Raw genomic sequence first — 15,157 nt, 5'->3', positions numbered from 1 at the left:
TGCTCATCTCGAGCAGTTATCTTTTTGTGTCTCCTCTCTAAAATGGGAATAATTGTACCAGCCTTACTGAGTTGTTAGGCGGATTTAGTAAGCTAATGTCGTGTCAAGCGTCTGACACCGTGCTTGGCAGGGGGCTCCAGCCTTGTGGACTAGTAATGACTGTAATTAATACAGGCCAGATGGTCATGTAAATAACCCGAGCGCGGGCAAACAGTTGTCCCTTCGCCGACCGGGACCACCCTAATTTGGAGGGTGGAGCTTCCCGGGGGTCTTGGCCTCATCGTGCAACCTGCACCCCGCACGCCCCTCCCCAGGGAGGCGCCCAGGCGGCGAAGATCTCGGCGGGAGGTGGAGCGTGCAGCCGACACCCTGCGCTCGGAGGCTGCGGGGCCGCGGCGCAGCTTCAAGCTGGGCTCCCGGGTGGGCGCGGGCGGCGGGTGCGGGGCTCTGGCAGGGCGGCGCCGCGGGGGCGCCGGGGGTCCGGAGCGCGGTGCAGGCCGCTCGGCGCGCCCCTCCTCCCAACTTTCCCTGGTCCCACCGCTCTCGGCATCTCTCCGAGGTGCGCTCGCGCGGGGTCCCGAAAGGCCGCGCTGGCAGCGATCGCATCGTCCCCCCCCCCAGGCCGGTCCCCCTACCGTCCCCCCCCAACCCCCGCGAGCCCGGAGGCTTCGGGCAAGTTTGGCCCGGCCCTCGCCGCTGCCCACGGCGGCCTGGGCCCCCGCTGTCCCGGCTCGGCTGCCTCTGCCTCCCCTCCCCGGCCCGGGGCGGCCGCAGAAACCCCCGGGGAGGTCTGTCCCTCCAGGGGAGCGGAAGGACCGGGTTTCCGCGAGAGCTGTGCATTTTAATCACGTTAGGAGGACCTTTCCAGTCGTCAGTTGCCAGGAGGGCTACCCAGTTGGTGCACGGTTTCGTTTTGTCTGGTGATCCGACTTAGGACTGTGTGTGTGTGTGTGTGTGTGTGTGTGTGTGAATTTGTTTATATTGTGGGGCAACTCCTAATGAGAAGTCTATGAGACTTCAACCTTCCGTTCTTTCCTCCTAAAGCTGTCTTTAGAAATGTTGCAAAAAAATGTTTTTTCTTACTTAAAATTCCTTTTAATTAATTTCTGAGCAATTACCTAATACAATGCTAGAGTATACATGTGGTCGATAGTCTGTATTAAATGTTCCTCAAAACCGCTCTATGTCTCGGGCTTGATGTTAGTTTTGAACCTTGAAAAAGGGCCCCCATTTTAATACCACCAAGTTTCCCTGCAAAATTTTTTTCCACAAGTCAGGAGTATGCCAGCTGATGAACTTAAGTTTAAAAAGCCGACACATGCCTACGTTAACAACTTCACAAAGCCACCAGACTAATTGTTACTATTCGTGGCTTTGGATTGCCAAGGGCAACTTGGCAATGCCTATCAGGTTGTGTAGGAAATCAGGTTGTGATCTCAATCCTGAAAGGGTTAAAAAGCTCGAAGTTACATTCATGTCACCCTTATAACAGCTGACCCATAATCCATCAACAATCTATCCTCAAGTGTGTGGGATCAAATAGCTTAAATTAAATGAAAAAGAGTTGAAATCTTTGTCATCATCTTACCTCAGTTTAGATGAGCTGCAAGTAAATCATTTCCTAACCTTTTAGAAAGTGAAAAATTTAGTGACGACTATTTACACGCTTTGAATATTTTATATTTGAGTGGTCATCACAGTTTACACAAATGATTGTATATATCCATTTCCAATCAACAAATATCAGGGTATCTGTGTTATGCGACGGTTAACATTTCAAGCTTTTCTGTAAAGGTGACGTTATAGAAAACTGCAAAGATTACTGCATCTTGTCCAAAGGTCATTTAGAGAATCTGAAAATAAAATCATTAGGGACAGCTTCTCAGAAGTCGGGTGATAACTTATAATTGAAAAGAATGTATGTGGTAGAGTATCAATCAAAACCTCAATTATCACATGAAATAGTTAATTATGTTTTGGTTTTGGTTTTAAACACAGGTTGCTAGAGCATTAAAAAAAGAAATCGTCAGAGGTTTGTTAAACCTTTAGCGGAAGATTACAGCCAATGTTTTGTCTTTGGCGAATAGCTGTTTGTCTCACTTTATTTACTTGGTATTGGATATTTGTCAATGTCATTTCATATCTACAGAAAATTCTTACGCTCTATGGAGGTAGTGAATGTGTGTGTGCGTGTCTGCCGGAGGTCACATGACGGTTTCATCCTATTTGGTGGAGCAGCTTGACTTTTTTTCCCCTTGCTTTTGGTGATGGTTGTGAGTGCAGAAGTTGATTGACAGATGCATGCCAGAAACCCCCATTCTCCTTTTCAAAGACAACATATGATGGATTGCGATCTCTCAGCCCAGCAGGATACGGGGACCATGCAAGCTGTAATTGGTCAGGTATGGAGTCAGCCATTTCTCAACTCCCCTTTTTTTCCACAAGGGTCTCACCATATGATTCACATAATTCATATTTACAGTACCATCTTTCTATCTGTATCTCCAGCGACCTGCCACGTAGTGCTGAAAGTGCGAGAGGCAAAAGGCACCCAGTAAATCTAGCCAGGGAACCTCAGCCTCAAACTTCCACGCCAGGCTTCACAACAAAAATTAAAACAACAACAGGGGGAAAAAAAAAAATCTAAGGATGGCTCTAATTTATAATTTGGCCTGGATGTTAAAAAAAAAAAAAATCTATGTCTCAGAATTTATTTTCTGTTGAGATGGTGAGCTCTGGAAGAAACTGTGAGGAGAGAGTAAAGTGCTATGTTTCCTAGGTAGTAGTTAAAATTGTTCTGTTCCATATTTTTCTTTGGGCTGTATTCTCTCTCTTCCTCTCCCTCTCCCTGTCTATATGGAAAATGGAAATATAGCAACACACGTGCCTTTACTTCTAACCCAGATAACGTGGGATGGAGCCTGGTAAACGTGGCAGTGGTCTTGGCCGCTGCAGAGGGACAGGCAGCAAATTAAACACTGCCACACTCCGAAAGGTCCGGGTGGTCTGCTCGGCTTCCTAATGCAATCCAGCACCAGAGCTTTAATAAACAGCTCTATTTAGTTCCCCCTCCCTGGATCCAGGGAGGTGAACTGGTCTGGGGCTGCTGTGATGAAATGCCAGAAGAATCTCTCTCTGAGGCCTCACAAGCTGATTTTTAGAGCTTTGCTGTTCTGTCGTCTTTGTCTTCCAAATGGGTCAGTGAGTCTTGATCTTTCCGTTCGGTCCGCGCTTTCTGTGAAATCGGTACTTTATGTTTGTGTTTAAATGTTTGCGTTGGGAGCTCAATCAGGAGAGGAAGGGATCTTTGTATTTTCATTTGCCTTCCAATAACTGAGGAGGGGAAAGGAATGATAGTGCCCAGCTGCAAAGGAAGGGTGATTTTTCTGTGATGGGGGTGGGGTGAGGAAAATGAGAATATATGTGGTTTCTTTCTTTCTTTTCTTCTTCTGGTAATGTATTTTTGATCTGATTTTTTCTGAGTTATCCAGACTTCCTTATGAACTGTTACCTCATCAGTCTGAATGGGGTTACGAATATTGATAAACTCCTAAAAGTTTTTTTTTTTTCTTTGCACACTTTCCAATCGAGAGACAAGCTGCCAAAGGGATGCTGTGAAATTTGTTTGCTGTATGTTAATAGCATGGTGGAAAATATACCGTTTGACTCTGTTTTCAACCAAATTATAGCAAAGCACTTTCGGGTTCTGAAGGCACATGGTTTATTAATACCAGCATGCTTCATAATGTATTTTTAGATGGGAAATGTCAGATACATAATACCATGTTTCCACAGGCTCACACTCTTAAAAGCAGTAGATATCTGCTTTGGTGAAACAATATTTTTTAAAAACTTGCAAGTTGGTTTTTGTTATACAGACAGATATAAAGTGAAGTCTCTGGGCATACATTTGGCAGGAGAAAATATGTAAAGACTGATTTTACATGTGGTTAATACCCACTTTGGTGTTAAGTGTTCACTGATGAGCAAGTAAGGATATCAAGTTTATCTAAAATAATCCTGGCATATAGGATTAAATAAATAACCTGTTAAAAAAGATGGCTTTTTTGTAGATAAATAAGGGTTGAGCTCCTGATAACAGTTTTGTCCTGTTTAATAAAACTTTTCTCGGGTTGCAAACACATTCTGTCACCTGCATGTCATGGTATGGTCATAATCTTGTGCAAAATTACTGTATTTCAGTCCCAAAAAATAAATAGGATTTCATTTCATGTACATTTCCCTTAGTTGGGAAAAGAAACTTGGTTTAAAAGACAAGACAGGAGAGATATTTTTAATTTGTAATCAGTATTGTTTTGGAAATGATTGCAAATGTATATACTTTTTAGAAGGTTCAACTGTGTACTTTAAAAAAGGAAATTGGTATAGATTTTACAGATGCCAGATTTAAGCTTCTGATTTGTCAGGAGTTAAAATTGGTTGTTATTATGACATAGCTGGGTATTTTGTATGTACTTTAATTTTTAGAGACTCACTATGTCCAGGAATTACACATGTAATGACTTGTCACAAATACTTTCTAAATAGTTGCATCAAAGTAGCTGCATGTTTTCTGAAGATTTCATTTCTCATAAATTATTTGCTTAAAAAAACCTCAGATACTTTTGTCAAGCTGGTAAATTATAAAAGCAGTTTTTCTGAAGGTTATACAAATTGTCTGTATTAAAAGTGTACAAACTACAATGCTTACTTCTTCTGAAACTGAAACACTAGTATGCAAAAAGAAAGAAAAATGGCAAACTACTCCATCTGCATATGATAAAAGTCAGAAGCCTAAATTGAGCCCCTATCTATAGATGAAAAACGAAGAGGGCATAGATATTTGAAATGATTTCCTTTTAATTGTTGTAGCACAGATAAAAATACTTACCCAAATGACTACTTCAAACAATGAAGAGAAAGTGACAATAATCTTTACTGCTTTTCAGTCAATCATAATAAAAAAAAAGTGTCTTTTTTTCAGCTGTATCATACCTACTCAGCAGGTGTGAATCGTCCCATTTGATCATGCAAATGTTTGTTTGCATTCCTCCTCAGATACATATTAGAATGATAATTATTTCTGTCCTTTTTTTTTTTTTCTTTCTTTTCCCTGTTCTTAGTTCTGTTCCTAAGTGGACTTGGGTTAGAGGAGCAGATAACCCATTTTCAAAGGTATTTTCCATTCAGAATATTGAAAGATTCCCATGAAATATCTTTTAGGTTTTTCATTCATGTCTAGGATCAAATATCCAGTTGCTTCCACTGGAGGGGAAGAGTAGACTTTTCTGTGTTGCTGGCCATGATCCAGCTCGAGAGAGTGTCCTGGCTCCGTAGAGCAGATATTGTTCATAAATGTCTTTCCCCCAGGATTTTCTCTCCCCCAAGCAAGCAATTAAGCAGTCTAGTACTTAAGAACAAACTCCCCGCCTAGGATACCAAGATCAAGAAACTTGGTTCATTCATATAGTTCTTGGAAATCAACTGGATTTTTGAGAGTTATCTGTAGCACGCTTCTTAACCCTTTGAACTACAGGGTGGCTTGCTGCCTTCTGATGTTTTTTCAAATCGACTCCAACTGAACAGTTATTCAGAATCTGAGCCATGGGTTTGAATACCACTCAAAAATGAGGACTCGCCTTTCCACCTCTCATGGTCATTAAATGTTTACTGCATTTTTTCTTTTTTGCAGACCTGAGCTTGTGAGTGACAGATTAGTTCATCAGTATTACAGACCTCCTGGTTGTCTTTTTTTTCCCCCCTCATCTCATGCAGACGGGTCACCGTGTCCAATCCTCCTTCTGGCACTGCTGTCCCCAGAGGACCGTTGGCCAGCCTGCCATCTTGATGCGCAGGCCTGAGGGTCTGGGCTGGATGCACGCTTCCTTATACTGGCTTCTGCAGATATTACAGAATAGAGGATATTAAATTAGTTGTTAATAAAAACAACAGATGAGGCAAATTAGATAAAGATATTTATCAAGCATATCTGAGAGTTTGCTAGGAATGGGAGAGACACAACTGGGTAAAAGTGCTCATGGATCCACGTCCAATGAATGTGGCGAAGGGATCCGTGGAAAAGTGGAGAAACGAGGCTTAGTAGATTGGAAGTGCATTCAAAAGCTTTTGCAGTTTTCCTTATCAGTAAAATGGGTCTTTTTTTTTTTAAATAAAAAAACCACTTACACAGTAATTGTAGACAACTTAAGGTGTTTGAAGGTGGCACGTTAGAAGGGGAATGTCGTCATCTGAGACCGGGCTCAAGTGTGTGTGCTGATCAGAGCAGGGTTTCTCGTATGAAGATTTTAAAACACAGAAATATTTCGTTGTTGTGGTAGTAAGACTATTGTGTGTGTGGGTTTATTTATACTGTTCCTGTTCCCAAAAGTATTTAGCATGGCTCTGAGGACAATCTGTTTAACCAGTACATACCCAGGCTGACATGAAATGAAGGTGGTCCAGGGAGAGGGAACCCCAATGGTGTGTAGACCATGCACTTGCCTATCGTCCTAAGTCCATTTCGACTGATTTTCATGCCCTTCATATAAAAATTAAACTCGAGGGCTAACTTAACCCTGTTTTACCCATGCCAAGCCTAACTTGCATGTGCTCTAAAAACTCATTTTTGGAGATGTGAATGCCCTTTCCTTAGGAAACCAACGTATCACTTCAACAGATTCATATACTTGAGGGCTCCGAAATTGTTGTTTGGATTTAATGGAGAATACTTCTTTTCAGGGTATTATCGGTGAAGGTATACTAGCAAAATACAAATTAATTAAGGATTATTCTTTCTGAATACAAAATGGTGCCAATGCCCCCTTTGTAAGGAATTGAATCAGTACTATGTATTTCTAATTAAGTCAATACTCTTAGACTTAGAGGAGAGTTGGCTTTTTGTGTTCTTTGAATGGACTCAATTTGTATTACCTTTAAAATATTTTAAAATTGAAGTTCAGGGTGTCACCTGAGCCGTGTTTAAATTGTAAAGGCAATTTTGCCCATTAAAGTAACAATGTCTCAATATAGTAATGATACTGTACAATAATGTCTTTAATAATACTCACCAAGCCCATGAGAGCTGGTCATGAAATCACACTTTCTTTTCTATTTCTAAGATCACTGAATGAAACTTTATCAGGGTATAGATTTCAGTGGTTAAGAATTTGAAGCTTTTGGATTCACGTCTCTAGAATATGGAGAGAGGTTGCTGGAACACTGAAATTGAGTACTTAATGAAAGAAAGTTTGAATGTAATATGTTTCCTGTATATCAATTCTTTAGTACTTGCTGGGGAGGTGAGTGAAAGAAGGCATCCCTCCGTTGACGGTCACTTTGCCATGTAAACTGCATTTTCCCCACGGGTTGAAAGCATCTTTCTGTTTTCGTCTTTATGGTTTGCCAAAATTGGAATTTAAGAACATGTCTGCAAATAGCGAGAAGCTCCGCCTTCCTTTGTATTGTGACATCATGTAAGCTGTTCCTTTTTTCTAACACCTGAGTAAAAAGTAAGGTTGTGAAATATAATGCAAATATCAAAAGATCAGACCTGAAGAAAAATAGGCAACAAGGTAAATACTGACCATCATTTTGAACACTAACAGAAAATTTAAATGATACGATGTTGAAATTCATTTTTATTTTGGGGCCAAGCTTTTACCTGGGAGGAAGTTAGTAGCTGTTCTCACTATAATTTCTCATTTTCACTTATGTACTTCCTTTTTTTTCTCCCTCCCTTCCCTCCTTTTTTGAGGGGACTGGGGTTGGTGAAACATATGTCCAAGAAAGTAAATTACCAAACCCCATTCTGGGATCACATGTCAGTACTTTGTTCAGAGTCATGTTGTCTTGAGCTGGTCCAAAATTATAATCAAAATTTGTGCCAGTGGTGTTCTTTACACATTCTTTTGAACTTTAAGTTGAAGAAGGAGCTCTGAGAAACTGTCATTCCATTTCACTAAAATTCATTTTTTCTTTTCTAATATTTTCTTGCTCTTCCCGATTCTTCAATGGGAACCAATGATGATGAAAACTGCCTAATTTTTTTCTGATGAATTCCCCCCTGATTTGCCCGATGTTTGTGTTGTTTTCGTTACTTTACCTATAAAGCTATAAATGACCATATTATTATTTCAGGCCCACCACTTCTAAATATAAAACCATTGCACGCAAAGAAGAGCAAAATAATTGAAAACATTTCTGATTATTTATACCAAAGGCAAATCTCCAGGGTTTAAAACAAGTATTTTTCAAGTTGGTTGGTTTCAGAAAATAGCTTTTTGTTTTTATCACTAGCTTTGAAACCCCTGTGATAGGAAAGATTCTTTAAAAAACTGAGATTAGCTGTTGTTACCTGGTACTGATTCCAGGTGAACTGCAACCCGATTCCCTTCAGCCACATTTTTTCTAACCACCTAACCAGAAGCACAAGAAAAAAAAAATTGAAGATCCACAGAATATTTTAAATTTCACCTATTTCAGTGTCCTCCCACGCCCAACCCCAACCAGGGGCTGGATTATTTCGGTGGGGAAAGACGCCCATGCAATTTCCAGCTCCCACCTCCTAAGGTCAGAGATGCAAATAAATGTGTCCACACCTTCAGTGAAAGAAAAGGAAATAGTAACTCAAATGCATTGCTCTGGTATTTTGCTCTCTTCCTTCACTGTCATTTCTGCCCTCAGCTTTTCCTCTCTTCCCCACTGTAATCCAGAGTCAGTTTGATGAGTAATAAGTGAAAAGTGAATCCTTGTGGGCTGCCTAGGCAGCAAAGGGCATAAGAGAGAGAGAGCGAAAGAGCGAGCGAGAGAGAGAGCGGCAAGACCTGAAGCAAAACAAAGCAGACACGGAGCAGGAAACTCACCAACACTCCATAGTTAGTATTTGTGTGAAGTTATTTTGTAAGCTGATTTCATCGCACCTAGTGATTTCCGATCACAGAAATAAGCAGCGAGACAATTACTTTAGGACAAGACAAATACAATTTTAAAAGAAAGCCGAAAGGGGGAAAAAAAAAGCTTTACAGTACTAGTGCCATGAAACAGGAATTTTTTTTTTCCAATTTTTTATTTATTTTCAGCGTAACAGTATTCATTGTTTATGCACCACACCCAGTGCTCCATGCAATCTGTGCCCTCCCTAATACCCACCACCTGGTTCCCCCACCCTCCCACCCAGGAATTTTGAAATTAAGGAACTCTTGATCTCTGGAGCTTTCTACTAGAGTTGAACAGGTGCTTGGGCCGCTGGGGAAGAGCAGCCTTATGCAAATAGGTGTTTTGTGTGGCTAATAGGATGCTGACTCTGCAGATCGGACAACTTAATTTTTCAGGACTAAAGAGAAAGTATTTGAAGGAGAAAATATCTATGACTAGCACCTAAAACCTTACAGAAACAGACCTACTTTAAAAAGATTAAATACTTGTTAAATGGTATTTTCTCACCTTTTTTAAATGTAATACTTTATTGTTGAGAGTGAGAGGCAAATTGCCAACAGAGAAGCATGGGTATCAGAAACCCTAATTAGAATGAAAGGTGTGTGGGGTGGAGGGGAGTAGATATTTCTTAGATTGTCAGTTGTATTCTTTCAAAATTGGATGTCGGCGTGGGCGCGGATGGGGCTGGGTACACAGTCCTGGGCTCTGGCTGGCCAAACCTGCTACAGATAGACCAGTTCATTTCGAAAGCCTTAAATAATACTAGCAAACGAGGCTCTTTCAGCCTTTTGGAGAAAAGGTTGAGGGTCGGGACCAATGTAAAACCCTGCTTAACGTGCGCGAATAAAGCCAGGAACATCAAGCTCATTTCACTTAGTGTCAACCCTGATGATTCATCATTATGGTCAGAGCAAACTGTGGTCTCTGGGCTGAAACAATTTTATCCATTTTTTTAAAAAAACAGAATGTTCCAGCTTGGATCTTATATCCTTAGGGTTACAATATTGAATTCTGAATCAGGAAACTTAATCTTGCAGCCAGATTTGACAAGATGCTGGTTGAACGGGAGGCAGAAGTGATTGTAGGATGAAACGCCCCAGGTCAGAATTTGGGAAAAGAGGAGATTTTGTGGAAATTTGGCTGTGTTGGAAGAACCCCAAATTAGAAAATCTCTCACTGCTCTTATCTGCAGATGGTGTTCAAGGGTCTGAAAAGTACATCTTTGGCTGTATTCACTTTTTCTGTTTCAAAGCTCTCGTTAACAGAGTTAATTTTTACACATTCTGAGATGTATTTCTTAGTGTCTTACTGATGTTGCTAATATAAAGGCACTGGAAATACTATTCAAAAGGTTTCTGGGAGCAAAGATGAACATTATAGCTCATATCCAAGACAGTTATACTGTGTTTCTTAGCAAAACGTTAATACCTGATTCAGGGACTAAAGTTTTTCTTTTCTGAAAACTTTTTCCATTTGTAAACAGACCTGTATGTAGATTTCCAGGGACTAAAGAATTTGGAATAAAAATGAAAATGAGGGGACACCTGGGTGGCTCAGTGGGTTAAAGCCTATGCCTTCTGCTCAGGTCATGATCCCAGGGTCCTGGAATCAAGCCCCTCATCACATTGGACTCTCTGCTCTGCAGGGAGCCTGTTTCCTCCTCTCTCTCTCTTTGCCTGCCTCTCCACCTACTTGAGATCTCTCTCTGTCAAATAAATTAAAAAAAAAAAAAAAAGAAAATGAGGCAATCAAATTAGTGAAAACAGACCCACACTCCATAGACATTTTGGGAATACGTGCTTATTTAACCTCTAATAATAAAAAAAAATATTTGGACATTTTTCAATTAATATATGAAAAAATTATGGTTGGTTTAATATTAAAATAAAATATAATAAATAAAATATAAAATAAAATAAAATAAAAATAAAATATAATCATAAAAATGATTTAAAATACTCTTCCTTTCAACTAAGTTGTTTAAGAGAATGAGAAAATACTTTGCAAGTTCTAGAAATCAGGATTACTGCTGAGTACATAGTTGAGCACTATAGTGGATGATTATTATGGTAATGGATTACCATTACATGGTAATATACATGTACAAGGTACATTTGGTAACTTCCAAAAACAAGGGCACTTTGTTTTGCAGTGTATTTCCATTTTGTAGCTACTTTCTACAAATGCTGAGACATATTAACTGGGATTGTTTTCTTTCTTTCTACCATGATCCATCAAATAGAAGTTAAATAGCTAGTTCAGGCAAGGAGTGGAGCATCTGAGTAAAACCTACAGAACATGGAGACAATTGTTATGTGCAGATGATTGAGGAGAGTTACATAGTAGAATTCTAAGAGTCTTTTTAAATTTTTTATTAAACAAATTATAAAAGCAATGTGTGCTTATGACAAACAATTTTAACAACACAGGAGAATATAAAGTGAAAAGTAAAGTAGCCCATCATTCCACCCCACAAATAACCGTCATCAAAAATTAATTATATCTTTCCAGAAATTGTCTATGCATGTGTAAGCACAGAAAATCTTCAAATAGCCCAAGTAGATTCATACTATATACAGAGTTCTACAACTTCCACAGTTTAAAAACGTACGTTCAACATCTCATATTATTACAAATAGGTTTCCATCTTTCTCCATGGAATTCCCTCATATGGGTAGACACTGACCTATTTAACCATTTTCTTTCCTTGTTGAGTTCTAATTGGCATACAGTGTTATGTTAGTTTCAGGTGTACAATATAGTGATTCAACATCTGCGCGTATTGTGAAATGATCATCAAAATATGTAACCAGTTCTCTCCTGATGACCATCTACTTTTCAGAAATAAGTTAGCCTCGGCAATAAGACTAACACATAGAGATGTTTTGTTTCTCTTAGCATCCATAAATCCCAGAATCTTCTAACTGGGGTTTGCTTTACCAAAGGAACTCATAATGAGTATCTCCTAAGAGAAGATGATGAGTGATGTTAGAGATGAAGGTTAGCTGTGTGCCACAAGAATACAGATTTATCATTTCTATATTGAATGCTCAAGCCCATGAAAATCCTAGTAAAGATCGCAACATCATATTTAGTGAAAGAAGTAAGACTAAGTGATAACGACATAGGGAGCCAGTTCTCAATCAGATGCATTATGACTTTAAAACTTCTGTGTTTGTTTCAAGCCACCAGTTCAGCTGAACAAAACGCATAACTGATTTTCTCACGTGGGTCTCGGTGCTATTTATTAAGATAATTGACAGAGATGTATGTTTCCAATGTATGATTCAGTTAGTACACCTAGATTAGTGAAAAAGAGACCAGAAGAAATTCATGGTAATGCATGTCAGTTAAATTCCTGTTTTCTATATTTCATAATGTCAGACCAATCCTTCAACCATGATTCATAGGTTAAATAATGCAGTCAGGAGAAGGGCCGGATCAAAACTAATCAAACACAGCCCTTGAATTCGGTTAATTTAGGGTTTTGGGGAAGGTGGACAAAACATAGGCTCCTTAAATATTTAAGAGAATGTGAAGAGTTATGTTTTACATTTCTTTTAGGATAGGTCTGTGCTCATTCATCTTAACCACATCACTGCACATATACTAAGGAAAGGAAGTGGGTAGTAATCTTTATTTGTGTAAGCGATGGGAGTGTGAGCTAACTGGGACATCTTTCGCTGTCTAGATTCCCAGCACTGAGTCCTTGGGTGGGTGGATGGACAAGTAACCTGAGTAGAAAACAATCGTGCTTCATTTATGAGTTTAAAAGTAGCTGGCTCCCTCATGTGGCACTCAATACTGGCTCCCAAGAATAAGCTTCAGAGCAAAGCTTGGGTCCTTCTGCTCTCCTCTGCAATCCACAGCTCTGAGAAGTTAGGTGTAACTCATCATTCCAGTTTTATGGAAGTGGAAACCGGCTCCGAGAGGTTAGATGCCTTCTTCCCAGCCATATTGCCAGTGAAGAAAAGAAATGAGCTACAAACTTAGAAATCCTTTCTAAGGGTTCACTGTTTTCCTCTATACCACTTCTTAACCCTGGCTGCCTTTTAGAACCACCTGGAGCAACCTTTGGAAAATCTATTGGTATGCAGGATCCATCCTCAGAAATTCTTTTTTTTTTTTAAGATTTATTTTATTTCTTTTTGAGGTGGGGAGGGGCAGAGGGAAAGGGAGAGAGAGAGAATCTCAAGCAGGCTCCCAACGGAGTGTGGAACCTGACATGGGGCTTGATCCCAGGACACCGAGATCATGACCTGAGCCAAAATCAAGAGTCAGATGCTTAACGGACAGAGCTGCCCAGGTGCCTCAGCCCTAGAAATTCTGATTCAATTTATCTGGGTAATATTAAGGCACTCTATCACAGGGCCTCTTAAATTGAATGAATGCTATTTTACTTAATTTTTTAAATTTAAAAAAAATTTATTTAGTTATTAGAGAGTGAGAACACAAGCTGGTGGAGTAGCAGGCAAAAGGAGAGGGAGACACAAGCTCCCTGCTGAATAAGGAGCCTGACATGGGGCTCGAACCCAGGACCCTGGGATCATGACCTGAGCCGAAGGCTGTTGCTTAACCAACTGAACCACCCAGGGGCACTGAATGGATGCTATTTTAAATAATAAAACGAGAGAATGAAGATTAAACACTGTCGCCTCTCCCCTCATGTAGGCACACACACAATCATAAATCTATAGCGAAAGAATGGAAGTTTAGTCTGGTATTCGTTGTGTGTGTGTGTGTTTCAGTGGTAATCTTGAATGTTGTAAGCTGTGTTGAATATCTAAGTTAATGTTTAATTTATCTAAGTTAATGTTAATTTATCCAGAGAAGAACTAGATATTTAACCATCTTGAAAATAACAATAATGATAATGATCTACCAATTAGTAAGCACTTCCCAGGTGTTGGGAACATTATAAGCATACTTTAAACCTTATCATATCTTTGTGAGGTAATTACTGTTATTATTTCCAGTCTACCAATTAGGTAACTGAGGAATTGACACAAGGTCCCACAGACAGTAAGTGGCAAAGCTGGAATTTCAACTAAGGATGCTGGAAGCCTTTAATCATAGACTAAATCACAGAAATGAAACATGGCCCTACCCATTACCTGTGGAAAGTATGATTCTTAGCATCATCTCTTGATGAAGGCAGAGTTTATGACAGAAATGCCTTTCGTTGTCCCCGTCTCTCCACTGTCCCTTCCTTCTTTTCTCCCTCCCTTTTTCTGTTTTCTCCTCTCCTTCCTTGAGGAGAATCCATGACTTACTTGTTTCCTATACATGAATTTTATTGTTGGTATCATTACCTGTTGTAATTGGGCTGTACCTGGTGGTGTTTTATACAGAACAAGAGAAGAGACGCTGAATGGAAGGGTGGAAGAGTAAGCTGGTCCTCTGTGATAGGCTTCCATAGAAACAGCTGCTGCTACTAAACAAGGGGTCGCCCTGGCCTCCATTTTTTTTGTGCTTTGGGAGATGTGCCTTCAGACACAACAGACTTAAACAGAGCACAGTGGGCACTGTTCTGTGTGTATGAGGAACAAAATTCCCCTGGTTTTGGGGAGGGCTTGAACATTTTCAAAACAAATTGATATATGATATTATGTCATACGTAACATATTATAATATATAAATATGTAAAATAGAAGCAAGTATGTATTTTATGATGGTCCTCACTATTTGAGATTAATCATCTCAAAACTCTTGTTTTTATCTCTTAGCTGATTAACATTTTGTTTTTTAACTGATTAACAATCTTACTTGCATTTAAAGTCAGTGAGTTAAATTTATAAGATGACCTTGCTTTCTCTATTAATTCTTCATAAAAAATTTAAGTAAATTTAAATTTACTTAATTCACTTAAATTTAGTAATTTAAGTAAATTCTAGGGGTGCCTGGATGGCTCAGTTGGTTAGGCATCCAACTCCTGATTTCTGCTCAGGTCATGATCTCAGGGTCCTGAGATGAAGCCCTGAATTGGGGTCTGCTGTAAGCATGGAGTCTGCTTAAGATTCTCTCTCTCCCTCTCCCCCTCCCCCTGCTTGCTCTCTCTCTCACAAAAAACAAGAACAAAAACAAAAACAAAAACATCCAAAGCAAAAAAAAAAATACACAAAAACAAGAAACGCAACTAAATTCTAACTCAACTAATTCAACTCAACTAACTCAACTAAATTCTAGCCAGATGTGCATTGACACTTCGAAACTAATTTTTATA

General features: G+C 39.6%; 1 protein-coding gene across 1 annotated transcript in view; it reads left to right on the top strand.

Moving 5' to 3' along the window:
* Positions 1–2,297: 2,297 nt before the first annotated feature.
* POU6F2 (POU class 6 homeobox 2) overlaps positions 2,298–15,157 on the top strand; it is a gene marked incomplete at both ends in the record, with an annotated part of 470,710 nt that continues 457,850 nt past the window's right edge. The window contains one exon of the mRNA XM_080818777.1: positions 2,298–2,402. Within this exon, the coding sequence (XP_080674903.1) occupies positions 2,298–2,402 (105 nt within the window). The remainder of the gene's footprint in view (positions 2,403–15,157) is intronic.

This window comes from Martes martes (genome assembly GCF_963455335.1).
Source record: "Martes martes genome assembly, chromosome: 11".
NCBI classification, from domain to species: Eukaryota; Metazoa; Chordata; class Mammalia; order Carnivora; family Mustelidae; genus Martes; species Martes martes.
This window is presented reverse-complemented; position numbering and strand designations above follow the sequence as displayed.